Source organism: Macaca nemestrina, chromosome 11 (genome assembly GCF_043159975.1).
Source record: "Macaca nemestrina isolate mMacNem1 chromosome 11, mMacNem.hap1, whole genome shotgun sequence".
Classification (NCBI taxonomy): Eukaryota; Metazoa; Chordata; class Mammalia; order Primates; family Cercopithecidae; genus Macaca; species Macaca nemestrina.
Window position 1 is genome coordinate 90,178,265 of NC_092135.1, and position 27,034 is coordinate 90,205,298.

General features: G+C 34.4%; 1 protein-coding gene across 1 annotated transcript in view; it reads right to left on the bottom strand.

The window, feature by feature from the left end:
• Positions 1-27,034, bottom strand: part of LOC105468192 (transmembrane protein with EGF like and two follistatin like domains 2) — a 249,456-nt gene that overhangs the window by 214,927 nt on the left and 7,495 nt on the right. The window contains exons 3-4 of the mRNA XM_011718234.3: positions 23,377-23,506; positions 18,691-18,717 (exon numbers count right to left, since the gene is read on the bottom strand). Of these exons, the coding sequence (XP_011716536.1) occupies positions 18,691-18,717; positions 23,377-23,506 (157 nt within the window). The remainder of the gene's footprint in view (positions 1-18,690; positions 18,718-23,376; positions 23,507-27,034) is intronic.

The window sequence follows — 27,034 nt, forward strand, 5'->3', positions numbered from 1 at the left end:
ATGTTGGCCAGGCTGGTCTTGAACTCCTGGCTTCAAGTGGTCTGCCCTTCTCGGCCTCCCAAAGTGTTGGGATTACAGGCATAAGCTACCTCACCCGGACTGAAATAGCATAGTAGTTTGCATGAAAATTGTATGACATAAATGAATCCATAATCCACGTCCATCTAAAAGCAGGCATCATGCACTTCCAAATTCAAAGACTTTCAATTTCGGCATGTATAGTGTAAGCAATTAGGCAACTTGCTTGAGTCAGAAATGATGTGAAAGTCAAACATGTGGACCAGTCTGCAGACAACTGTGTGCTTTTCTTCTGATAAAGAAAACAGGCTTTGGAGTCATACTTTCCCCAGTACACCAAATAATGTGTTGCCTACATCACGAGTTTGTTGTGGGCAGTGATAAGCCATGTTCATCTTTCATTTTTTAATCTCTGGTCTCTCACTCTGTGCCTGGCATTAAAATGGTGTTCGATAAAGCATAAGAAACAAGCAAAGAGAGGAAGCGTGATTCTTTTTTCATTTCCTGTGAACACAGTAAATGCTGGGGGTGTAGAAAATTACATTTGGCATGATGAGATGCTTGATGTTCACCATATTAAAGATTCTAAAATTACAGAGAGTATTTTGAAGGGTGCTGACAACTCAAAGGACAAACATAACAACCTTGAAGAAGAAAAAGGAATAGAAGGATGCCTCAGGTTCTGCTTCCTCACTGATGTTGGTGAAAGCTAGCTAATCACGATCTTGGTGCCTGTGGGACTACACTTGATGCCAACGTAATGAAGAAGGCAAATGACCGCAAAGCAAACTTACTTAGGAGACACTTATCAGAAGAAGAAGTTCAACTCTATGTCCACTGCCACTCACATCAGCACCGGCTATGTTTACATGAAACTACAGCCATGAAACAAACATAAGAAACCCCTTAAAATCAGGGGTGTGTGTGCTGTGTCTGTTATTTATGGATTAAAAAATTGGATAATACCTATCAGGAAAGAAGTCTTTTAATATGTTTTAAATTCTCCACATTAAGCTATCTGAAAACTTCAACCACAGTATGCAGTTTCATTAACCAAAAGTCACTGAAACTCTTACTGTAGTGAAGATTTACAACGTTAGCAAAGTTTAACTTTTCAACTGGGGGAAATAACTTCTATTCCAACTCATAATCTTTGTTGCCTTTAGAGGTAAAATAGCTCCACCCTTAACTACACAAACCTACAGAATTTACTTTTCGCCAACCCACAAAATAGGTATGATATGAGCTCCCCCTACTGGCACAACACTATTCCCACTTCACGAATACAGCGAAGGATAGCTACTGTGAGTCTTAGGGGGAAAAAAATTGCAATTTACTGTTAAAGAAGAGGAAAAGCTAAACGAGCTTTTAAAAACCAAACAATAATCCAAGACAAAAACAGAAAAGTAACTCTTCTCACTCTAAAATAATCTCTGTGAAAGAAAAATGCACATGTTTACAAATATTTGACAGCATCTTTTAAATCCTTGCCCAAGATTAGACAGGCAGACTGAACTAAATGGCTGTCACTCTCAGGATGAACTGCAGTCCTTATTGATATTCAGACATCACAACAAGCAGAGCTTAATTGTAGTGAATGCTTACATATTGATAATAAGATTTTCCCCAAATACCACATGTGAAAATCTGCAGACTTTAGAGAAATAAGCTAAGGAGCACCATGGAGGCTGAACAAAGTCTATGGGTGGGTCTTGGGCTTTCTGTCTCTGGAAGTGACTTCTATATTGTTATGTGAACTGGGAAACTGAAGGTGGAAGCCATAAGCTTTATATTTCCAGTTACTCAAATTAGTTGACTCCAGAGTAGAAAATCCAATGTGAGAGAATCAATGGCAAATACAGGTAAAGTGCTATTGTGCGGACATTCACACTAAGAAAGAAGGAGAAATGCTACAAAGGTGTTGCTAGTGATAAGCTGTTACAGAAAAAATATAATGAAAGAAATGAAACTCCCACTCTTTGAGTCAGCAGAAGGGAGCTGTTTCATGATATTTGCTATATTTGTAAGGCTGCAATTTGATTATATCTGATTCTGTTGTCACAATCTGTTACATATCCTACATAGAATATAAATATGTAAAGCCATTTAAAGGCCAAATTATAGAGCTGTCTATTTTTATATTTGACTTTTTACTGCCATATCGGTGATGGTACTTAAATTGTATAAATTTTAAAAGGTAAATGAAAAACAAAATCACCAATATATTCAGGCTTTATTGAAAAGCCACTAGTTAACAACCCCAAAAGTACACCAATCTGTTTCTCTCTTGAAAGTCTGAGAAAATTACTGTAGATGAATATAGTAGGCTCAACGCATGGGTTTTGGTTTTTAAAATAATGCTTTTTATGACACATTTTCATGTCTTAAAAGTAAACCTACACATTCATTTATGTTAAATGGGCATGGAGAACTTGGCGAGTGCTAAATGACGTGATGGAGTTATTTCTTTTTCTTCTCCTTTCCATATCCTTCTTTGCATTGGAATGTAACAATTTTGTTCACACCAATATCAATATAGAAAGGAATGGGAAATAATGAGGGTAGACATAGCTCCCAGGACATCCGTCACCTTCTCACCACATTTGTTGCCACCATACTAGTCAGGCCAGGATCCTCTTTCCCTGCTCCACTATAATAATCTTTTTACTGCTTTCTTTGCATCCACTCTTGCCTCATCTACAATTCATTCTCCACACAGATGCCAGAGCAATCTTTTGAAAATATAAACCGGATTATATTACTGTTCTCCAAAGGCTTTCCATGATGCTATGTATAAACTCCCAATTCCTTACCATTTCTCTACTCTCCTCTTCTATCACTTTCTTGCTCATTCACTATGCTCGGGCTACACTTACCCTCTTTCTATTTCTAGATTTCACCAAGGCATCCCTTAGGGCATTGGCCTGTGCTCTTCCCTTTGCTCCAAATGCCCTGCCTCTGATCTTTGTGTACCTTGTTCTTTCTACTAATTAAGGCTTCAGTGAAAATCTCACTCTTTCCGCAAAGCTAGTTACTTTGCATAACATCACTGTTTTACTTTCTTAAAAGTAATTACAGGCCAGGCGTGGTGGCTCATGCCTGTAATTCCAGCACTTTGGGAGGCTGAGGCAGGTGGATCACGAGGTCAGGAGATCAAGACCATCCCGGCCAACATAGTGAAACCCCATCTCTACTAAAAACACAAACATTAGCTGGGCGTGGTGGCACGTGCCTGTAATCCTGGCTACTTGGGAGGCTGAGGTGGGAGAATTGCTTGAACCCGGGAGGCGGAGGTTGCAGTGAGCCAAGATCACGCCACTGCACTCCAGCCTGGTGACATAGTGAGACTTTTTGAAATGTTTTTGCTTATTTATTTGCTTGGTTTATGTCTGTTTTTTTCTCTTCTGAATTGAACTTCCTGTGAATTGGGACTTTTTCTGTATCTCTAGCATCTAAAATATGGTTGGCACAGAGTATAATAATGTTATGCTATGTTATAAATACTCAGAGCATAATACAGCAATATATAAAAGTTATTAATACATACTAGCAGAATGATTACTCTGAATAAAAACTGTGCATGTACGTGTGTGTGTATTTGTGTGTGCATGCACATACTTGCATGTGCAGGAGACTAGCAAGCCAAAGACACATCACACAAAACAAATAGCACAGATGTTTCTATGACTAGTGCCGTATTTCTCCTTGATAGCAATACCTTACTTTTAACCAAAATAACATATATTTAACACATTTTAATATGAAATTTTATAATTTTCTGTTATAAATCCCTGACTTTAAAAAATAACAGACTACACATAAAACAGTGGAGAAAAGGGAAACTTTGGAGGCCCAGGAGGCTGGGTGTAAATCCTGCCTTTACCACTAACACTACCTGATGTTGCATAAATAACTTAATATCTGTATCTCTTATTTTCTTCACCCAAAAATGGAGGTGATATGTCTTTCTTGAAGAGTTATAGCAAGTACTTAACATATGGCTATAAAATGCCTGACACATAGTAGGTACTCCTTATAATAAGTATATTAAAACAAGATAGTTTAGTCTCTAGAGTGCTATACTGGGCTTATCAATTACGGGAGAAGATAAGCTCTATGAACTTTTGTGAGACATATAAACACACGCACACACATAAAATTTGTAAAACAGCAGTGATGTGTCTTTGTCAGTGTTTCTAGAATCACCCCCTTTGAAAGCAGCATACCTAAAGGTAATATACTATTTGAAGTACTTTTCCATCCATTCCCTTTCCTCTCCAATAACCCCAGGGAACAGCAGGCAACTATTGCATTTTTCTTTTGCATGGTCTTATCTCAGAGGTAAAAAAAAAAAAAAAAAAAAAAAAAAAGAGAGTGTGTCAAAAAGAATGCTTCCTCAGCATTATCAGTAGATACTGTGTGCTAGAAATGTCAGAAATCATACTTTTTAATTCTCAGATATTTAGAGATGAAAACTACTTAGAGGAAGTTAGATAACTATCTCTGAATTTAGAAAAAATTCAGAATTGGTTGAAACAAACACAGTTTTTGAAACATTATTCAGTGCAATAGTGCTCTTTTCATACATTCATTTGCCCAGTACTTGGGAGTTCACTGAAACGGGCTTGCCTTTTATGACTGTTTGCAGTGAAGGAAAAGGCACCTGTTTCTAGTTTGTGACACCGTGGGAGTAGAGATGTGTTGAGGCGGGTGAAACTTTTAACTGTTGGTTATTTGAAAAAAAAAAAAGTGAGTGAAACTAAGTGGCTGTGAATTTGAATTTTTCTCCCTTTCCAAGCATTGACAATGTCTGCCTTCCGTTTTATGCCTCTTACTGCTTGTCTTGTTGTTCTTCCCCCACTCAGGTATGGAAATTGTTCTTACAGAGAGGGCTCAGAAGAGAGTTATTGGAATGCCTATGTTGCCATATCATGGCAACCTCAAAACTCTTTATGACTTTCTTCTTTGAAATGTACATATACTTCCCAAAACATACACAAGATTCATCCAGAATTATGTAATAGAAAATGGAATATAGACTTTTTAGGGATTTTTCTTACAAGGTATTACATGCCTGTAGAAATTCCCAAGAGATGTGCATTAAGACGGGTACATATTTGTAAAAAGAGATTGAGATAGGAGAAATATTTCAAAGTGATAAAAATATTTGCAACATAGAAATTATTTTAAATTTCAAGCTTAAGGCTTTAAGCACCTCTAGTCTAACGCTCAGGAGGAAATTCAAGCAGTTACAATGCTAGACCATTCCTCAGGCTCCATATGCCCCGCAAAATGGAGCAACAGAAAGGAGAGACTCCAGGGGCCAGGAGTAAAATGGATGGGATTAGGGCAGAGTTTCCCAAACTGTGTATCATAGATGACTAATCCCTTTGATTTTTAATATTATTGCTTAAGAAAAATGTTTCATTGTCAGGTATTCTTAAAAAAAAACACATTTCAAACAAAATTTAGCATATTTGTTACTTCAAGACATATATGAATTTTTTAGAACAGTTTTTTAGAACTGAAGAGTTTCCTGGGATACAAGCTTTTCAGTGCTAAAATCAGAAAAATCCTGGGCAAACTGGCACTAGTTGGTCACCTTATATATGGCTCTTGAAAAGGCATCAAAATATGTTGCTTTTATCAACCTCACTTAAATGGATACTCTTTTCAGAATAGCATCTTGAGGCATTCAAGTTCCACAAAACACATTTTTAAAAGTGCTAGAGTAGAAGAAGGATGTCTAATTCTCCTAGTCAGCAGAATGAAGCATTGATTTCAACCTTTGTCTTGTCTGGCAAGCACGAAACCTATTTTTCCTAATAAAATATCTAATGGCAGCATTAAATGCTATTTTAGGTGGGTGAGAAATATGCATGTGGTGGTGGAGTTAGGAAAATAAATCTCTGCCTGGAACACATTTTTCTTTATTTTCTTCTCAAAACATGTGTTGGGCATACAGAAACAATCAAAGGGAGAAATGCATAAACTTAGTAAATATTGTATACGTTAATATTGAAAGAAATGTTAAGAGTTAGAATGTATAAAACTAATACGGCCTACCCACGTCTGCAGCTATTTAAAATTTCATCTTTTCTCCTTACTTAACCATTAAAACTTTTCTACAAAATGCTGACCATCACTGCTTTCTCCTTTCTTTTTCTGTTATTTTACATAGAAAAGTCCTTTTCCCTTCACTAGTTTGTTCTTTTTACCTTGTTTTTTCCAAGTTCTCCTTTTTATCCTCTACACTTATATTTTATATTTGAGCACAGCATCACTACATTGCTGAAGTTTCACATGTGAGGCAAACAGATGGGATCAAAGAGCATGAGGACAGGGGTAGGAGATCTCACTTGAAGATAATGGATGAAACAGAATCACTTTGCGGATTTCTTCAGAGATGATGTGTATTATAGCATTTCCTATGCCCACTCTCAGTAAGTTGAGGGCCATAGTTAGCAATTACTGGGAAGCAGAAGAGTGGCTTCCATGTTCATGCATGCATCAATTAATTGTATTCATAGCAGTTCACATCACTTCTGTGACAGTTCATTCATTCATCCCTTAATTTAACAAGTATTTAACAAGCACATAGTACATGGCAGACACAATTCTGTGAAACGTTGTTGGCTGAGTCTTTACTTTCAGTCTACTGACAATGATGTGACTTACTCTAAAATCATTTGATCTAGAATCTCCATGGCATCAGATGGAGGCTCCATTTTTCTCTCCATATATCTTTGAGTATTTCAAAAGTTAAACGTTCAAAGAATTCTATTCTCTTTGTTCAAAAAAGTAAGAGACTTTCTAGATATGAGGAACTAACATCCAGTGTTTTATTTTCCAAGTAATACGCTTTGATGGTTAAATTTTATGAACTTTACACATAAATTTACTATCATTGTAACTCCTCGAATATTCCAAAAAGTTATTCCCCCACCACCACCACCCCTCCCCACAACTGGTTCAATGTCAAATTAAATGAAGGCATCAAATGGAATTCCAAATAATACATTCTCTGGCCAAAGTCATTTGGGATTTTAATAAGTAATTTGGATGTGGAATAGAGTATTCACATAGGTGAAAATTATCTCAATTACCAACAAACTAGAATCCTAAAATAACTTCAATTTTTTTTCTTTCTGCACACTACTTTTGGAGAATGAGGTAGATCACAAGTTGATATACTGGTATTAGATGACTCTCAGGCTAAGCTTGCAACCCAGTTTTACTAGGCTCCCCTTGGCGTGCCATTATTTTTTTGTTGTTGTTGCTAATTTCCCATCATCTTTTATGAAGTTAAAATACTTCTACAGTCATTTTAGTATGCAAAACCATTCATATTCAACTTTTAATTTAGAATTTCAAATAATTTAAATGGCAGCATGTGAGCAGAAACATTTAGAAATTTAAGTACACTTTCTCTTTCAATTTTAATTTTTATTTAAATTTTTGGTTTTATTTGGAGATGGGGTCTTGCTACATTGCCTAGGCTAGAGTACAGTAGCTATTTATAGGCACAATCATAACAAACTGCTGTCTCTAACTCCTGGACACAAGCAATCCTCCGACCTCAGCCTCCTCAGTAGCTGGGACTATAGGCACATGCCGTCATACCTGAATTAAGCATACTTTTTGTTGTTAGTATTAATGCATTGGTTCAGTTGAGCAAATATTTAACAAAATTCTACTAAGCACTAGCCTTTCTTTTCTGATATACAGGTATTAATAGTCATTAGCCTGAGGCACATATAATATACAGATTATTTCAATGAATCAGACTGATGACATAAAGTAGAATTGATGAGAGACATGTAGTCCAATCAGAGGATTGAGGACAATCATTCTGATATAGATTATCATTGACTTAGTCTTGGAATATGAATGATATTTAGGCAAAAAAATATGGGAAGGGTTTTGGACAAATAGAAGAGCATTAGCAAAGCACAGAGGTATGCAATCAATTGATGGTCTATCCCAATGAACTACTATCAACAAAAAAGTATACCGGAGTGTCAAGTCTGAGGTAGAGAAAATGAATGATGTGGATGGAGAGCCAGGAACTGAACCAGTTCTGGAGGTCTTTGTAGCTCCTGTTGTGAAGACAAATTTTTATCCTAAGGATGATAGACAGCCATTGCTGAGTTGCAAGTAGGGAAATGATACATTTAGATAAGTATTTTATGTAAATATTCTGACTGTGCAAGTAAGAAAAATTTTAGGTAGGCAAGAATGGAAGTGGGGAGATCTGTTAGGAGGCTTTTTTCCCAATGCTATAGATGAGAGATGCCTAGGGGCTGAAATGTACTATTGGTGGAGGGTCTGGAGATGTAGATCTGAGAACTATTCACAGTAGAAAATCCACAGAGTGTGCTGACTTACAGAACTGGACCCACTATATAACTCTGCCACATTCTATTTCAAAGCAGTTCTTGGCATAAGGGAGCTCTCTCTTACTGGAAGGCCAAGGGAGTTTCCTGAATCAATGCCTGAATGTGGTTGGGCAGCCTGAACTTCAAAGGCAGCGTGGGCATGAGCTTCCAGAATACAACCATTTAATATCACCTCGCTATTTAAGATGCAGTGTAATAACTGTACTACTAATTCCCTTTTTTTCTTTAAACTGCCAGCTGTGTTTCTCTTTAATTATATTTAAAAATAACAGCTATTTTAAAGATAACCACATTGAAGCTGCTATTACGGTTGTCTTTTGAGTAACTGAATAAAATTCTAAACACTGTAAAACTCTCTAACCTTTAAGGATTAGATCTCAAACTACATCACGAGGCTCAAAGGGGCCAGAAAAGATGACACTATATAGGTCCACATGTCCTTTCAACGAGTTGCCACCACTATCACTTAAATTAGTGTGTCAGAAATTCTACTTGCCAAAGGTCATGTTTTTCTGCGAGTGCTGTGTTCTCTGGAGAGGACAGTCAGCATATCCGTAACGACTTTCACACTATCTCAATGCTTACAAGAACATGCAAACTTCTCAATGTTGCCAGGACCAAATATATACAGAGTATACCATTTTTTTGTAGATGCAATTATAGAAATGGGTTTCCTCTCCAACTGATTCCACTAATATGTTCCTTCTGTTTGTGGCCTTCACCAAAAGAAGGTAATGACAGAATAGCAATCCAGTCAGCCAAATTACAGGAGAAAAGACTGAGAATGCAGCTGGAAAATGAGGAAAAAAATAGATAAAAAGTTCAAGTTTATAAGAAATATTATTTAATTTGGAATGAATCCAGTTTAAATAACCAAATTGCACAATTGGTTCATGGAAGTACCAGGCCAACATTATTTGAAATCCAGTTAATTCTCCCTTTATTCTTTTCAGAGAGAGATCAGCAATGAACACAAAATTAAAAGATTTTTCAGAACCAGTTTACTAAGTGACAGGCACTGGAATAATTCTTTTGGTTTGACTCATTGAGCCAGGATGCTAACATTATTTAAACATATTGTTTTCTATTTATTCCTGGATTTTTTAAATCCCAAAGCTGTAACAAGTGTGTAACTTACCAGAGAAAATGAAATTGCTCTTTGTTAAGTACACATTGAAAATCATATGCTACAATGTGTATTGTTCATTTAGTACATTGAAAGCAAAAGCTATATTTTCAAATCCAAATTTGAAACAAATTCAATGCAATTTGGCATGCACTGCAGCATGCAGAGACATTCCTATGCATTAAATACTATCTGGAATTAAAAATTTCAAAACGGAAGAAAGATATCTTAAAACCCCAATATAAAAATGCCTTATGAGGATTAAAAATAGATTTGACTACAGCAAAATCTAGGGTATCTTCTCAATATACTCAATAAAGGGTCATACACAAAGTCCCTCAGATGAGTAGCAGAGTGATATACCAAAATAGACAAGAGATACTGTGATCCCCAAATCAATGACAACCAGGGGAAAAAAACTTTTTCTTTCTTTTCTTTTAATTGCACAGGTCTCCCTGCTTTCTCCCTTACTCTCATATTTCAGCAAGGCATGTTCTCAACACAGCAGCCAGAGTGATCTTTTAAAATCACCAGTCAGATTACAATATTCTCCTCTCCTCCAGACCCTTTCAATGGCTCCCTTCTCACCTAGAGAAAGAATTTTCTGTTTCTCGCCTTGAGGGTCACTCCCACTCTTTTACTACATCTTCAACCAAGCATCTCCTCACTCATTTTAGTCCATCTAACATCCTTGATGTTCTTGGAATATCCCAGACATGCATCTGCTTCATAGTTTTCTCATTTGCAGTTCTCTTTGCTGCAATGTCCTTCTCTCCCTTGACTGCAGGACTTGCCCCTTCATTCCCTCCGGATCCTTCTCCAAGGCCTTCCTGATCACCCCAAACAAATTAGTAACCTCTCATCTCCCTTATCTCATTTTCCTCCTCTTGCATCACACTCATTACCATATGACAATCTGTGTTTTTCCTGTTTACTGCTCAAGTCTCTTTCCAAGAAATAAGTTCTACAAGGTTAAGAATTCCGTTATTTTGTTGTTGTTTCATATTTTACAGGTCTTAGTGGATACCGTGGTGCAATGTCCACATTTTCCCCTCCTCAGCTACTTGGAGTATTTCACTCCGATAGCTCACAGTTGAGTCCCTCTCCAGGTCTAGTCTGCAGTTGAAGAGAGCTGCCTGGCCCAAGGTATGCTCCCTTTTGGGAGCTGCCCACATCAATGGTGATTAATGGTGGGGTATAAAACTCAGCCCTGCTTTTTCAATTGAGGACAACTCATAGGGGCCATCCCATCTTGAGAACTCATATGGGCCACGCTGTGTAGCTTTTTTTTTTTTTTTAACTGCACGAATTCAAATTCACCCTCTTCTCAATCTTACTGTCTTCCCTTCTGCAGATGCTGATCCTAAGAGCAAAATTCATAAGTTTCATGTGCACAAATCTCAACTTTAGAGTTCTTTCCTGCACACCATGCCAAGGTCACAAATAAAGAAATGAAAAAGAGATTCTAAGTATCCTGCCCAGGATCAGCAGCTACAGTAAGTACTGGCCAGTAGCCTGGCTAGTAAGTCGTAAGCCAGGATCAAATCCAGAGTCTAGAGCTCTAGAATATGTGTGTTGAACCACTACCTCCTACTGCTACTTACACAACTATCCTATATATTTTTTTAGCAATGATTTAAAGTATCTCAAATACGTTAGAGTGAATACTTACAGAAGATCAGGAATGGGATTAGGGTTGGATAAACAAAGGGGAAAAGTAACAGAATAGTTGGCAATCATTAAGTCCCATGGACTGAGGTGTGTGATTAACTTAGCAGAAAAAAGTATAAATCCATGGGGTTTGAGAATTACATTGAGTAGAACGGATGATTTCAGAATCAAAAGTGAAAGTGGGAAGGGGATGAGGAGATGTAATAATAGAATGTCATCGGACTGCTGGTAGAATTGATGATTTATATAAACCAAAGAAGATGAGGTCTGGTACAGTTGTTGCAAAGAAGTACAAGAGGTGGGGCGATCTTGCAGACTAGTTTCCTTCCTTCTTGAAGTTCAAGGACTGACTTAGTTACCATATTTACTGCACAAAGTGCTCATCCTTTCTGATCTTCATCTACACATCCAAAGGCTGTTGTGGTTTAAAAGGGTGGGATAAACACAGGATAGCTAATGGGTTCAAAAATACAGTTAAATAGAAGGAATAAGATCTAGTGTTTGGTGGCACAACAAGATGACTATAGTTAACAATGACTTATCGTATATTTCAAAACAACTAAAAGAATACAGTAGGAATGTTCCTAACACAAAGAAATAATAAATGCGTAAGGTGATGGATACCCCAATTACCCTGATCTTATCATGACACATTGCATGCTTGTATCTAAATATTATATGTGCTTATAAATATGTTCAACTATTACATGGTCATAAAAATTAAAAATTAAATGCTATAATAGTGCTTTCTATAAACTATAGAGCATTTTATAAATAATTATACATGAACATAGGGATTCCTACAGATTTACTTAGTTTATATTTTGACATCAAGCAGAATTGTAATAAAATCTTCCCATCAATTTTAAAAGAATCTCTTTCTAAAAAGCTTAATCCCCTAAAAAAAATTTTGCAATGCTTAGAGCCCTCACAAACATGTTTTTCTTGTAAATATACAGAATCTCCTACATTGTGACTCCCTCCTATTTCTTCTTTATTGGTTTGTTATAGAGGCAATATGCCTGCCACTGTAGTTTTAAGAATAATTATGTACTGTTCTGAAATTTTAAACATTATTCCTTATTTCTTATCTATCTTGCATAACTGCATTTCCTCTGGATGCATTTCTCTTCCATTAAGTGTATTAGCACAGTGATTTCACTTCCTTTCAGGAGGCAGAGCTAGCTGTATCTTCTAAATACTAGAAACTGTACTGGATTCTTAGAGTTATTACTATCTCAGCATCAATACTTTAAGCCATGGACTTAAAATCACTAATTAAAAGATTCAACATTCTAATTAAACCCTTCAGAGAAATTATACTCTTAGAGTATATGGGAATAAAGAGTAAAGGTAACATAAATTCTTTTAATTTCACTTTGAATTTTTTGAATTTTCTTAATTTCATTTTGAAGTTTTAAAGAGTAAAGGTAACGTAAATTCTTTTAATTTCATTTTGAATTTTTTGGAGTTCAAAGTTATTTGCATTACTTTATTTTAATCATCTTTCCTATAGAGGCATATTACCATTTCACTGATAAAATAAATGAATCTCCCAGGAAACTGAGAGTAAAAATCAAACAGGCATTCTTCAAGTCAGTTAAAAATCTAGAATGCAAATCTCCTGATTGATAATCCAAAGTCATTTCTATCATACTACACATAATGATTAACTTTCTTTTCCTATATATAGTTTTTAAAAACCCATATGGATGATTCAGACAAAAGTTTGTAGCATCTATTTCACATTCTTAAGCAATGTGCAGAAATTCAGAGAACTATTACTGCTCTACTGGAAGAAAAAAAGTTATTTGTATTTTTAAGAGTATTCATGTGTGAAAACAAGCTATAGCCATACTGATAACAAAGGTCCCTTTCTCCTCCCTTTTCATTTTCCATCACTCACACTTTATTTTCCTCCTTCTGTTTGCTTTTTATATTTTTCCAATTTTGTTATCCATTACATGGCCCTCATTCATTCTTTCTCTATTTCATTACTCCACTGCAATATAGTTTTTCTTTTGGGTAAAGAGAAAGCAAGATGGATTTCAACCTAAGAAGAACTGAGATAGGATTTCAATTGAAGTTCAGATGCCTATAAGCTCATCTCCAGCAGAACAGCAGCTCTCAGGTGTGGCAGAGCAAAAAGAGAATAGTTTTTGCTTTCTTCCCATATATATTTCCTGGGAAGAATCTCAGACGTGTCATGCTTGGTAGCATTTCTTTATTAAATTAGTATTTCGGCAGAAGTTGCTTACAGTTGACACCTGTCAGACTTGTAATGTGAGCCCAAGCGCGGGGGGCTGAGGTGGGGAGGAACAAAACATACAACCATGATGTGAAATGTTGTGTTTGCCAGAATTTGACCATGACAGTGAAGAAATGGAAAGGGTATGCTGGTTAGAGAGGGAATTAGTACAGCAACATGGAAGGGAAAATTAGCCTTTTACAAGTATGTTTTATGGAATAAATATTCATTTCCTTGCTATTTACAATATATTTTATATTTTATTTCTGCAGGGAATATTTTTCTTTTCATAATTAGAATCATAATTTTTTCCATTGTGTGCTCTGAAGAGAATTTAAATGTAATCTCCTTGAGTGTAAAGAACTGTGCCGTATTCATCTTTACAGCCCCAGAAATCTTGCAACAATACCTAGGTTATAGTATTAGCCTCATTCAAGTCAACCAAATTACTAAATATTATAAAATCCACATTAGAAAGACAAGGATTTTTAAAAAATTACCTCCAAGTTTCAAAGTTCTTAAAATAATTTTGCCAGTTTTTAGCAGTTCACATAATCAGAAATAGCAGCCCAAGATCTACAATGTGTTGCCATGTAAACCTTTCTTGTTCTATCCAATATGTATATGAAGCAAATGTCTTAATTATGGACATATTTAGTAATGTTATATGAAAATAATTTGTACTTGAATTTTTTTCATTAAATAAAAACCATATGTCAACTGATTTTCTACACCAAAGTTATCATAACAACAATTATCTGGATAATTCCTAGAAAAGCAAGGTTTTTTTATACAAACAATAGACATAAGTTTAATTTGACTTCTTGTTGCACATATCCAACAATAACCTATTAAAGAATTATCTTAAAAATTATTTATAAATATATAAATTGTATAAATAAGTCCTGTGCTTCCTTTTATCTCATGAAATAAAAATATACTTATTGTATCTATGCTGTGTATCTTAGATACATTTTATTTCTATAAGCATTATCACACAACTTCCTTTAACATGATATTAAAATTTAACTGTGGATTCTGCCACATGTACAGCAGGATAATACATTTATAATTATTTTGATAGTTAAAATATGGTTTTAATTTCATCAGACTTATTTATCTTTCCGAATCTAACAAAGATCTAAACAACACAAAAATACTTAAAAAAAAAAAGAGTAACGGAAAATATTCATAGCATTGTCTTTATAATATGACTGAAAGACTTAGAGAGAAAAGCAGGGGTTAAAAATTATTCTTAACCACCCACACACCTCTGAATTTTGAGAGGAGGCACCTCTAATACTTTTTCCTCCTGCAGTATTTGTTGCTTAAGGAAGTCTGTGGGTGGATAAGAAGTTATTATCCCTCCTACACACCCGTTTTCTTATTTACAACATTAAACTTCCATATATAAGTACTTGAAACACCAATCATTTTCTTTCTATCACTTTCTCCAATTCTTTGGAATTTGGACCACATATTACCTCCCAATAGCACACTTCACAGTTATAGTTTATCTTTAATTTTTTTTTATCAGGTGTGAATCTATCAAAAAAATTTATTTGCTGTAGATGCCTTTCAAAACAAATATTTTTGTTCAAAAACAGAGTTCCATAAATGGCGGGTCCTATGTTCAAAACTAATAATACAAAATTATCTTTTGTATTAATGAGTTTTCTTAAACACCAAAAGAAGAGGACACAGCCACTGAAATGGGACAGCCAAACATTAAGATTTGTATGAAGTATTTGTATCTTATTACTCTATAAATCACCTTTAGGAGAGAATGCATCTTTGTGGATCATGTTGGAAACACAGTAAACATGTTTTATCTCAATACAGTTAACCATTTGAGTTGTTTCAGCTGAGTAAATAGGTCAATAGTTAAAGATTTTAGAACTCCCTGTAAAATGTACAATAACAAGTTAAAATAAATTTTATAAAACCTCTATGTCCCTTTCATGTTGTAGTAAAAAGTTCTCTCAAATGCAGTAAATGACAGGTATACCCTTGTGCAAATGGGTTAAGCTTAAATTATTTTTAGAATAATCAGGTCTAATATTCATTACTAACGTAATATTCATTCATGTTAAAATATAGGACAATCTTTCAAAAGTAATAGTTGATATATTTTTACATGATTTTAGATTTGTGGGTTTAATGATATCATTTATGATAGTCACACATGATAAATGTTTTGCAAGTAAATTTCTTCACTTCACCCTTTTGTTCAATGTACTCCACTTTGGAATTATGCTAACTTTTGCTAAAATGAGAGATTAGAAAATAACTATTAACCATCCAAAGTGCTTGCCAAGTAAACCCATTATTAATTAAATACACATTACTGAGAATATGTTATATAGAGATTAGTTAGAACAATCACTAGTTACAATTGTTGGATTAGCCAAACAATCACAAGTTATTCAATCACTTTTGCTTTATTCAAAAATAAAGAAAGCTGATTCTGGCCTCTCAATACCTTGGTAATATGAACTCTACAAAAATACAGGGGAAAGTCTAACATCTATATAAGAGAGATAGCAAGTCACATATATCTTACGATTACAACCCAATGGATATATGAACTGAATTTGTGCATGTCATTCTAAACTAGGTTTTTAGGTTTTAGTTACTAAGTGTTTTTGGCATCCCTTAATAAAGAATTTAAAGAAAATTAAAACTAACAGTCTTACAGAGCAAAGTAACATGTAGACTAGAAAAACAAGTAGTTCTGTTAAGAAAAACCTGACCAGTCTCTAATTTTAAACATTGTATGCAATTAGGAGCAAATACTCATCACCACAATTTTCAGAACTGCCATTATTTAAAATAATAAGCTCAGAATTAAATGTGTTATATGCTTTTTTTTCTAAAGCAAACATTGGAAGTTGTTTTTGTTTTCTCCAAGTTACTATAAAGCACCTATAATTGAAAGGAAGAGTGATTAAAAACAGAAAAAGATAAAGAAAATAAAAAAGTGGTTTCTAAGTGATGTTTCACTCATATGGTATAAAATAAGTTATACATGTCATATTCATGAGATTAACATTATTTCCTGAAAAAAATGTCTGATTCAGATCACGAGACAACATAATAAACCAAAGATTTTAATATAAAATGCAACAAGGAAGAGTGAGTTTGACTTCACTTTCACTTGCATATGCTAATAACAATGAATGAAAACTAGAAACTAGCATGTGAAACAAAACTCACATCTTATTGTTAGAAAAATAAAGATATGATGTATAGTATGATAGGACAGTCAAGCAGAAAAACGTATATGATGATGCTTTAACAGAAAGAGAAATGAAGATATTCTTGGTATGATTTTTTTTCTTTTTTTGTTTTTAAAGATGCTAGAAAATTAACAAGACTGGTGGGTAAACAGTGGAACAGTTCAGTCTCAGCACAATATTTGCAAAATTAGGTAGTCTACATATAAAACTAAACAGCTAGAAAACATACACAATTTTGCATAGAAACTATTTCCTTACAAAAGAAACATTTTAAAAAATTGATTTCTTATTAATAATATTCTCATGGTAAAACATATACTAAAGGAACTGCCTTTTTTCCGTCTTTTTTTTTTTCTTTAAGATTTAATATGTTCTTCTAAGGTCTTATCTTCAGAACCTCTAGGGAAACTTTCTTGGGAATACTATATTAATCAGCTAAGAAAAACTTTATTAGAAGTAGAAAAAGACTGTCCAGACATCAAAGGACTGTTCAACAAACATCATGTGACATTGAAACATATTCTATGCTTGAGTCTTGACTGCTGTACAGTTTTAGTCTTTAGGAAAAAAATTGTGCTTCAATCTGCTGCTGTTCAGTTTTAGTCTTTATGAAAAAAATTGTGCTCCAATATGCTGCTCTAATTATGTTCTGTGGGTTAAGCCTTTCTTTTTTTTTTTTTTTTTTTTTGAGACGGAGTCTCGCTGTGTCGCCCAGGCTGGAATGCAGTGGCCGGATCTCAGCTCATTGCAAGCTCCGCCTCCCGGGTTTTTACGCCATTCTCCTGCCTCAGCCTCCCGAGTAGCTGGGACTACAGGCGCCCACCACCTCGCCCGGGTAGTTTTTTGTATTTTTTAGTAGAGACGGGGTTTCACCGTGTTAGCCAGGATGGTCTCGAACTCCTGACCTCGTGATCCACCCGTCTCGGCCTCCCAAAGTGCTGGGATTACAGGCTTGAGCCACCGCGCCCGGCCAAGCCTTTCATTACATAAGGAAACTTGATAAATCTTTCAAGTGTTTCCTGAACTAGATAAAGGGTGCATTAAATATCTGCCACTCTACACCCCAGGCCTTCTTTTACTTATCTTTTATCAAATTCTGTATTTAAAAACTGAAATCAACCTGGAATAGCACATTTAATTATTTTACACAACTGAAGCAAGGTCTTGAGACAATGTTTTTCATTTGTTTTGTTTTTCTTAATCTTGAAATTATACATAGGCTGTGTTTTGTTTTGCTTTGTGTGTATAAAAGTCTAATTTTGTTTGAATTTCATTGGGAAAAGTATTTGGGACATTTATGATTTAGTTTCAATCTACAGGTAAAATCTTCATTTGGTAGTAAGTACATTAGATCAAACTTTTAAAGTTTCTCTCTCTCTTTCTTATATACTTCCCTAAACAAAACTAACTAATGGGAACATATATCATACTTCAGTAAAAATAACTATAGATTTAATCAAGGAAGCAAAGATAATATTATACTTTCATTGGACTTAATTTTATCTTTTTCATTTTTATGAACTAAAGTTCCTTCAGTTTCAAATTATAAATCCGATAATTAAAACCTTGTCTATATGGTAGGTTATGTATGTCTTATTACTACCTAGTAATTGAGAGCAGTGTCTTATATTTAAAAATCCAATATTTAAATGATTTCCTCATGAATTCTTTCTTCCCTGCCAAATATGCTTGCATGCTTCTCTTCAGAAGTTTTTACATTATGCCTATCCATATCAAAAATAACTTACAAACAAACAAACAAATGAACAAAGAAGATTAACTGGAGATAGAGTATGATTCATAAGTATGCCAAATAATTTGCATGGCATATACATGTACTTTATATGGAGATAATTTTTTATGTTTTCATCTTTCCTAAAATGCAAAATATGAATTTGCCTTAAATATCTGAAATGGAATATACATAACTAAATATACATAATAATATCCACCAGTAAATCTTCAAATATATAAAAAAGCAACTCCTACCTCCATCTCCAGATCCTGATCCTGCATCTGTGGGAGGAAAAATTATATTTGCTAGTAAAACATATTCAAAAATACTTATGACTTTTTAAGCTCAAGTTTACTTTCTTAGTTTAATACTGCAATAATATTGTTTGAGAAAAATACTAATATTTAATCCAAAAATATACATTCACATCAATTTAATTTAATATCTATTAATGTAACTTCCAAAATAAATTATCCATCATTTTTATTCCAAAGCTTTATGAAAACATTATTGCCCAGTTTGGAAAATTTCCTAATCTCGACTATGAAAAATTCCTAATCTTGACAGGCTGGATTTGGTGCCCTTAGCAAAATAAAGTATTAAAAATGAGATGCTTGTAACAATCAGTAAGTTTCAGAAATTAAATAGTCTAATGTCTGTGGCAAATAAACCCATAATTAAGACTTATATTCTTGCAAATTGCATATGAACAAAGAGAAAAGCAGTTTAAAAAGAAACATTTTTATATGGGTGTTGATAAGTTTTACGAATACCACAATTGTGGATGATTCCATCTGTGACAAATCATCCTTTGTTTCTGACATCAGTAGAAGAGAGCTTGATTTTTGCCTTTGTGCTTGAAGTCCGATATTCACTAAATGATTCTTGCAGAAAAAAATCACACCTCCTCTTCTGGATTTTTCTTTCACTATTTCTTCTCTCCCCTTCCTCCCATTAATTACAATTGGTCAACGTTGTTTATTTCTGGGAAAGTAGTTCCCAGAAACATGCAAAATTTCAAGTTGAAATCAAAACCACTGAGGTTCCATCTGCTTCTACTTCTTAAGTATAGATATCATCTTCCTTCTGCCTTTCCATTTTTGTTCGTCCACAATACATTTGGTTATGTATTTAATGTTAATACAGGGAAATAAGATTAATATTGATATTCTCTGCCTGATGTGCCCTTATCCCACAGTGAAATCTCACCCAGGGTTCAAGACTTATACCAAATGCCACTCTTAAGAATTTACGGTTTTAGTCCAATTAAAATAAAACATGAATTTTACTTGTTTGCTTCCATGATACTTTATTGAGAAGCACCACATAGAAAGAGGCATGGTATATGAAAATCCACAGAAGGCTGACATATATTGAAGAAGGAAGGCCTTCCCAGCAGCCCTCCTTTTTATCATGTATTGGCATTAGCAGTACCATGAAGGAGCAGTAGTTTGAATTGTCAGTCTTGTTGGAGACCCACATTAACTAAATTTATACAGCCTAGCACTACTTGACTATTAGAATGTCAAGTAATCAATTAACTATTAATGTGACAGGACATATGTCCTTGGGGCAGCATATCTTTTCCTTAAAGGCAAGTAAATTGGTAAAATAATTTATGATAAAATTTACTCTTAGTAAATGTAGAATCAAACAAGGATTTTAATCATAAGAATTGACTGTTTAATGATAATAGATCAAGAAAGACTGATGAATTCATGCTGATATTAGAATATTCCTACCAACTGAACTGACTGTTATAAGTCACAACATCATCTCTTTTGGACAGAACAGTGCTTGAGTGCTTAATGTTTGTCAAGTTTCCTTTTTGTATACTTTCACAGACAAAAATTTTAATTGATTGTATTTGCATTAATTTGAAAGCTTAATTCAGTATTATACTCATTCAGGGCTAAATAGCAGGTTGTGGTATTATAGTGATAACACATTCTAAATATATTTTAGTTAAATGTATATAGTTTATTCTAAATTTTCCCCTATAAACTTCTTTCAGTCAAGGAAAATGTGTTGTTTATCACTCTACACTTATATGAACATAAGCAGAAATGCATAAAGGCTTAGGAGTTCCAAGCTCCAAACCTTACTCATTGCATGATAGAGAAATGTTATTCAACCTTGCTAAGCATATTCCTCCTCTATTCAATGGGCATAGTAATATCTATCCAATTGGGCTATTTTGAGGCTTACTGCACAGTAGTATATTTTAAATGCTTAAGCACTGTCTGGAACATAATAATTAAAATGTAGAGTAAACATCTTGCCTATTCATCTACGGGTATTCTAATAAATACATATGATTGGGGAAAATCAGAAAAAAATGCCGATAGTATTTTATCTTGTATTTCCCACGTGCATTTCTAAAACTTCAAGGGGCATGGTTCTTAAGACAATATTTGATTTGACACAAATGAAACAGCCAGGGAAGAAAAGAAGGAATAGATTAGAAAAATGATCACTTAAGTCGGTGGCATCATTATGAAATCGTTATGGGAAGCTTTAATGTTTTCTCTATTATTTGATGAGTCATCTTGGCCAACTGATGATAAATAGCCTACTAAAGTCTTATTAGTGAGAAAGAAACACCTAAGAAAATAAGTCATGCTGTTAGACCTAAATCTGAGTTCCTAGTTAACGCATTTCTTACAAGGCAAAAAGTTAAATTGACAGTAAGACCATTGAGCAGATTTCCCAATAAGAATCCATTCTCTGGAAAAAAAAATAAAGTTCAATGAAATATAATAAATATAAAGTTATATCTTCTACTGCCTATTATTCCTAGAGCTTACAACTTGCCACTTTCATTCAGTGTCAAACAGCATTAAAAAATAAATGGGAAATATACAAAGAAAAGAATGAGAATCCCTTCTAGATCAAAAGTCAGAACCCCAATTTATTTACAGTCAGATCTGGTTAATGAAAATTACTTTGTTCTCTCCGTCATTATTCAGATCAAAAACCTTTTAGATTTACAAGTCCATGGAAGATGCATTCAGCAAGACTGGCTTACTAATTAAATCTTGTAGAAATCTAAGTATGTGAATGAGCTAAAGATGGATTACTCGATTGTGATTAAATTTTCTACTTGGCTAAGTATTTATTTTCATAGTATAACCAGCACATCAGGGACTAGAATGGAAAGACTTGAATGAATCAGGAGAATGTGATTATATGCGCTGACAAGAACTTGGAGGTTGGCAAGTAAGAAAGAAAGATTTTGCTACATCGGCCATAACCGTAACTTCTGATCTGTTTATTATAATAATTGCCTGCCAATTCTCATGTGGTTATTGTTAGAAAAGAACAGATATTCTCGATGATCTTGAAAAAGCAAATCCTTTCCTCAATACTCTATGGTATTTGCCTTCATCCTTCCTGGTTCCTGGGATTCTACTTTTTTTCTATTCAGTTTGTCCTAAAGTATTATTTCTCATTTCTTTGGTATGGCTGATTGATTCCTCATAATTCATTTGCTCCTTGTCATACTTTCTATATCCCTCATCCTTAGCATGAGAACAGCATGCTGGTCATCCTCCTTTCCTACTGGAGAAGGCTGCCCATTGACTCTCACATATTGCTGTACCTTTTATTCATGACTTGTCATTCACAGACCAAGCAGCAATGACCTGCTTGCTTTAGCAAATAAGCAAATGCAGTACCAGCTCAGCTTGCCCCCTGACCATCCTTTCATGAAGAACATTCACATCTAAGCAAATAATCCCTTACGAGAAAAGACTGCTAGAAACCAAAACCAAAACAAAATATCATTGGCCATGAGATATGATACTATTCTCTTTCTTCTGCTAATTCTCAGAAACTTGGGTAGTCACCAGTATAACTTTACTAACAATCAATACGCTTAAGACAATCTTTTAAAGAATATGAGGCTTTTCTCTTTGCTCATTTTCCACCCTGCCCCAGCCACTTAGCACATAACTTTTAACATCATACTCTAGATTAGAAATACCTGTTATCTAAGAGGGACTTTTGAACAAAATAGACTTTTCATGACGCTATTCTCACTCCTATTTTTGAAGAAAGTTTATATTTGATATCATTGTTATTATTCCGGAATATGCTTATATCATCTAAATTCTCAGGAATTATGACTTCCCAGAAAGATGCTTATTTGCCATTAAGAACAACTACCATGGCATCTTAAAGTCTCTATAACACATGTGACTTTGATATCAAGCTTAACTTGAAAACTCAGGCCCATTTTAAAGCACTTCCCATTTTAAAGCATAAGCTCTAACAACTACTATAGATAGAAGGAAAGCTTGAAAAGCTATAGAGCATATGAAGTCTCTCTCTCTTCTTACTTCCTTTATAGCATTGTTGGTAAACTTGACTGAAAAACTTTGTAGAATTCCAGGTTAATTGAGTCAGAAATGACACGTCATTAGAAATTATGTCAACTACAAACACATTTGTCAATATAATCTACCTAATAATAAGACCATTTTGTAGAGCTAAGATTAGACATCAACTTCAGAGCCCCAATCTGCAAAATTGCCTTTCAGCAGATAATGCTATTGTTCAAAACAAACAAACACACAAATAAATAATACAACTTTATCCATACATAGTCAGGTTTCTCCATATTTGGCATGTTGGCAGTCAATCTAGATTTCTAATTATATGTGACTTTTATTCAAACTGCCTGTATTTCATTTAATAACATATGTCCTTAAATCTACCACTGTCCTTATGGTAGATACCCTCTTTCTTCCAAAAGTGACTTGAAATGTAAAAATGACAAAGAATAAGAATAATAAATGCTTTGAACAAAACGATACAGGCTTGTCTAGTCAATATATAATCTGAATTATTTATTGGGAGATGACATAACAAGAAATGAAAGACATAGTTTTTGGATTTGGAGTCCAGGCAGAAGGTTTCAAAGAAGATCACACACATACCTGTGGCACATGATCCTTCTGACACCACAAGTATCTCACTCTGCTGTTTGCATGCAGCCTGTCGCAGGTAACACTCATTCTGGTAGCTCTCCCCATTGGAGCCACACACAGGCACATAGTCATTGTTGCACTGGGAAATACACAGATGTAAGCCTATAGTTAGTACTGGAGACTGCATCCCTCTGACATGATGAACAGAAGTAATAATTTGCAAAAGAAACCACTTGTCTTCATTTTCAATGATTCTAATTGTGTCCAATGAGTCTTCATAAGGGCATCATTGAAAGATTCACAAAGCCAATTTCAAGTTAGCCAACCAGTCATTTGACTTAGATAGGGCAAAAATAAGCATCTAAATTGATCAGGCAATTCCAACAAAGTGACTGCACAAGTAGCACAACAAAGATATAGCAACAAACATATTAATACTACTTAATATTATTTTTAGTATGTAGCCCATATGACTTGATGGAAAAAATTAAAATACAGTTTAATTTCAAGCTATTCAAAAACAGGTAATGTCTATCCGTGTTAGGAGTGGAAGTATATGGCCAAAATGCCAAATAAATCAATTAACTCTTAGTTGTTTTTTAAATTGAATTTAATTGAATTTTTATTGAATTCTAGTCCTTGTAAATTTCTAAATATTCAGATAAGATACTGATTTACTTATTTATTTTTATACCTCTTTATTGTATATTGATATGGATATGGTCTAGAGAGAAACAAAATTATGGAACACAGAGAAAAATTTAAACAACTACTGAACTGTAAGTAAACTTTACTGACTATTCCAAAGTATGTCTATTAATAGATATTCCATAAAGAGAAAAGTTCATTTTTAAAAGAAACTCACTATTAAAAAAGTATATATATTACAGTGAAAATTAAGGCAACCTACAGAGTATAGTCATCATAATATAATCATACTCTAAGGCATTAATGATACTTGGCTTTGTCCTATGCCTGCTAATTACACCAGGGATGTGATTATCTCATGATTACTACTACTGATGTGCTTCATTGTTTAATTATAAACAATATAATGATCAAGATTATTATCTTTATATGCTCACCTATGCCAGAAACTAAGAAAGGAAAATCATACTTACAGATGCATGTAAAAACTCTTCTCTATGTTTTACTTTTATCTAATATATTTGAATCTTTGATGTTCTGTGAGTTCAGAATACATACAAAATAAACCAATAATACAGTGAGATGGGTAGGAAAGTTTAAATATATATGATAACAAACCTAAAACCCTATCATAAATAAACTTCAACTCAAGAATTTATGCAAAAGAAAACACCTCTCAACATGTTGATAATCTGATTGATTAAAACCTGAAATTTATTATTTTACTCTATTTCCTTACAATACCTAAACTTCCTTATTCCTAACCATCTATTTAACTCTTGCTCTTTGTCTTTATATAATAATAGCTTAAGTGTCATAACAAATTTAAATGTCAATGTTCTTTGAAATGAAAGCCTAATTTTATGAGTTTTATTTTTTTATATATTATTAACAACTTAAATATAATGTTTTGGTAATTGTGATCAACTTTTTTCCAAACAGTAAACCCAAATGGGATGACAGTCATATTAAGATGACCATAATTACTAACAGATTGCTTTAGCACATATTTTAAAAATATTCTTTATCTTAATTTCTACAATATATAATCTAGACATTCTGCAAGTCCTCTATATAGTAATTCTTTTCCACAGTTACATTATTGTCTCCCAGACTCAGTCTATGTATGTGATTATATTTAAAAAACTGTTTTGATGGCTTACGCCTGTAATCCTAGCACTTTGGGAGGCCAAGGCAGGCAGATCATGAGGTCAGGAGATCGAGACCATCCTGGCTCACACGGTGAAACCCTGTCTCTACTAAAAATACAAAAAATTAGCCAGGCGCCTGTAGTCCCAGCTACCTCGGGAGGTTGAGGCAGGAGAATGGCGTGAACCTGGGAGGTGGAGCTTGCAGTGAGCCGAGATTGAGCTACTGCACTCCAACCTGGGTGACAGAGCAAGATTCTGTTAAAAAAAAAAAAAAACAAACTGATTTGATTAGAGCTTTTCACTAATCTTTTGCTAATGTTTAACTCAATCAGCAACTGACTTCTGATTAGACGATACCTGTGTAAGCACTGTTTTCCAGGAGCTTTCCAAAAATTTGTTTTAATTTACATCTGAAAACTGACTCACCACAGGTCTGAGCATCTGCACTACTATTCAAGAAAGAAGGCAAGAGCAAAATGCCTGTGAAGATTTGAATTTTCCAATGAGCAGTACTGAAAAAAACAAATAAATGTGGCTTGTGCTCATGCCAGAACTGTGGCCAGCAAGGAAAGTGCAGGGATAGGTGCTTGATAAATGTGCTATGATCAGAACCTGAGACAGGAGAATGTAGGTAGGATTATGTTGATCTACGAACACTACAATGGTGTCTGAGCACATGGAGGAGAGACCAGAAAGAAGGAAACAGCTGGTGACATTATGATCGCTAGACTTGCTGATCCTTTCAGTAGACAGAAGAGAGTCATAATATGTCTATGACTAGCTGGACTAACATCTAATGCTTGAGGCCTGGCATTCTTGCCCCAGACTACTTTTCAATCTCCATCTCCATCCCTGCTTATAATACTTTGTGTGTAGATTATTTGGGTCCTTGTTTTCTTCTCTCCAATCCTTAAATTTTATTTATTTGTCCTTCTCAGATTACTCAAATATAGAGTCAGTGGACTGGGAGTGGGGAGTGGAAAGTATTTATTATCTCTCCCAACTGCTAGTACACAATGCTGATATGCATCTTAAAATATCGAATAAACTGATAAAGTGCTCATATGCCGCTTCTGAGGGATGCAGTAAGCCAAATTCGAACAGTTCTAAAAACAGAGCTGCCAAGTTCCACGCACAAGCCAAAAGGGAGATTTCTACAGAGCTGAAAAGAGCTTAACTGTAGATTACTGGCATGATGTTTTTGGCCCTTAGTATCAAGACTTGCACTCATTAATATGAAGAATACAAGGAGGATGCACGTCCTAAATGATGAAAGCTCATGAGTGGGAGTCTAGTCCTAGGTCCTCCTATTTCTTTCACTGCCTTGGTGTAGGACTTTTTGAATGTTAGTCAACAATGAAATATTTAACAGGTTTATAGCCTAGTTTTCCCACTTGAAATGCTTACCTGGAACACTTGGGAAATTAACAAAGTCATGTTTTTAAAACGAGAAACATCTTGTAATACTTACACAAAGAAATGTAAATTATTTGCTTTGTATGATATGTATTTTAACTCTAACATCAAACCATGGCATTTCTAGAACTAGAAAAACAAGAGGAAACAGGCTAACCCTAAGCATGAAATACGCTAACTACTGCATTAAAATATGCCAAATTATTGGAAATAGTTTTTAGTAATATTCATGATACTGCTCAGTTTCAGATGAAGAGACAGATTGAGATGTTAAGTGACTTGCTAAAGGCCATACAGTTGCCTGGTAAGAGGAAAAACAAGACTCGAGTTCAGATGGTTAGGTCCATAAATGTATGTGTTGTACAAACTTCCTCTCAGGGGGAAAAGTGATTCTATTTTTCTATGTTTTAAAATCTTATGTTTATTTTCCAAACAAGTGTTTTTCAATAGAA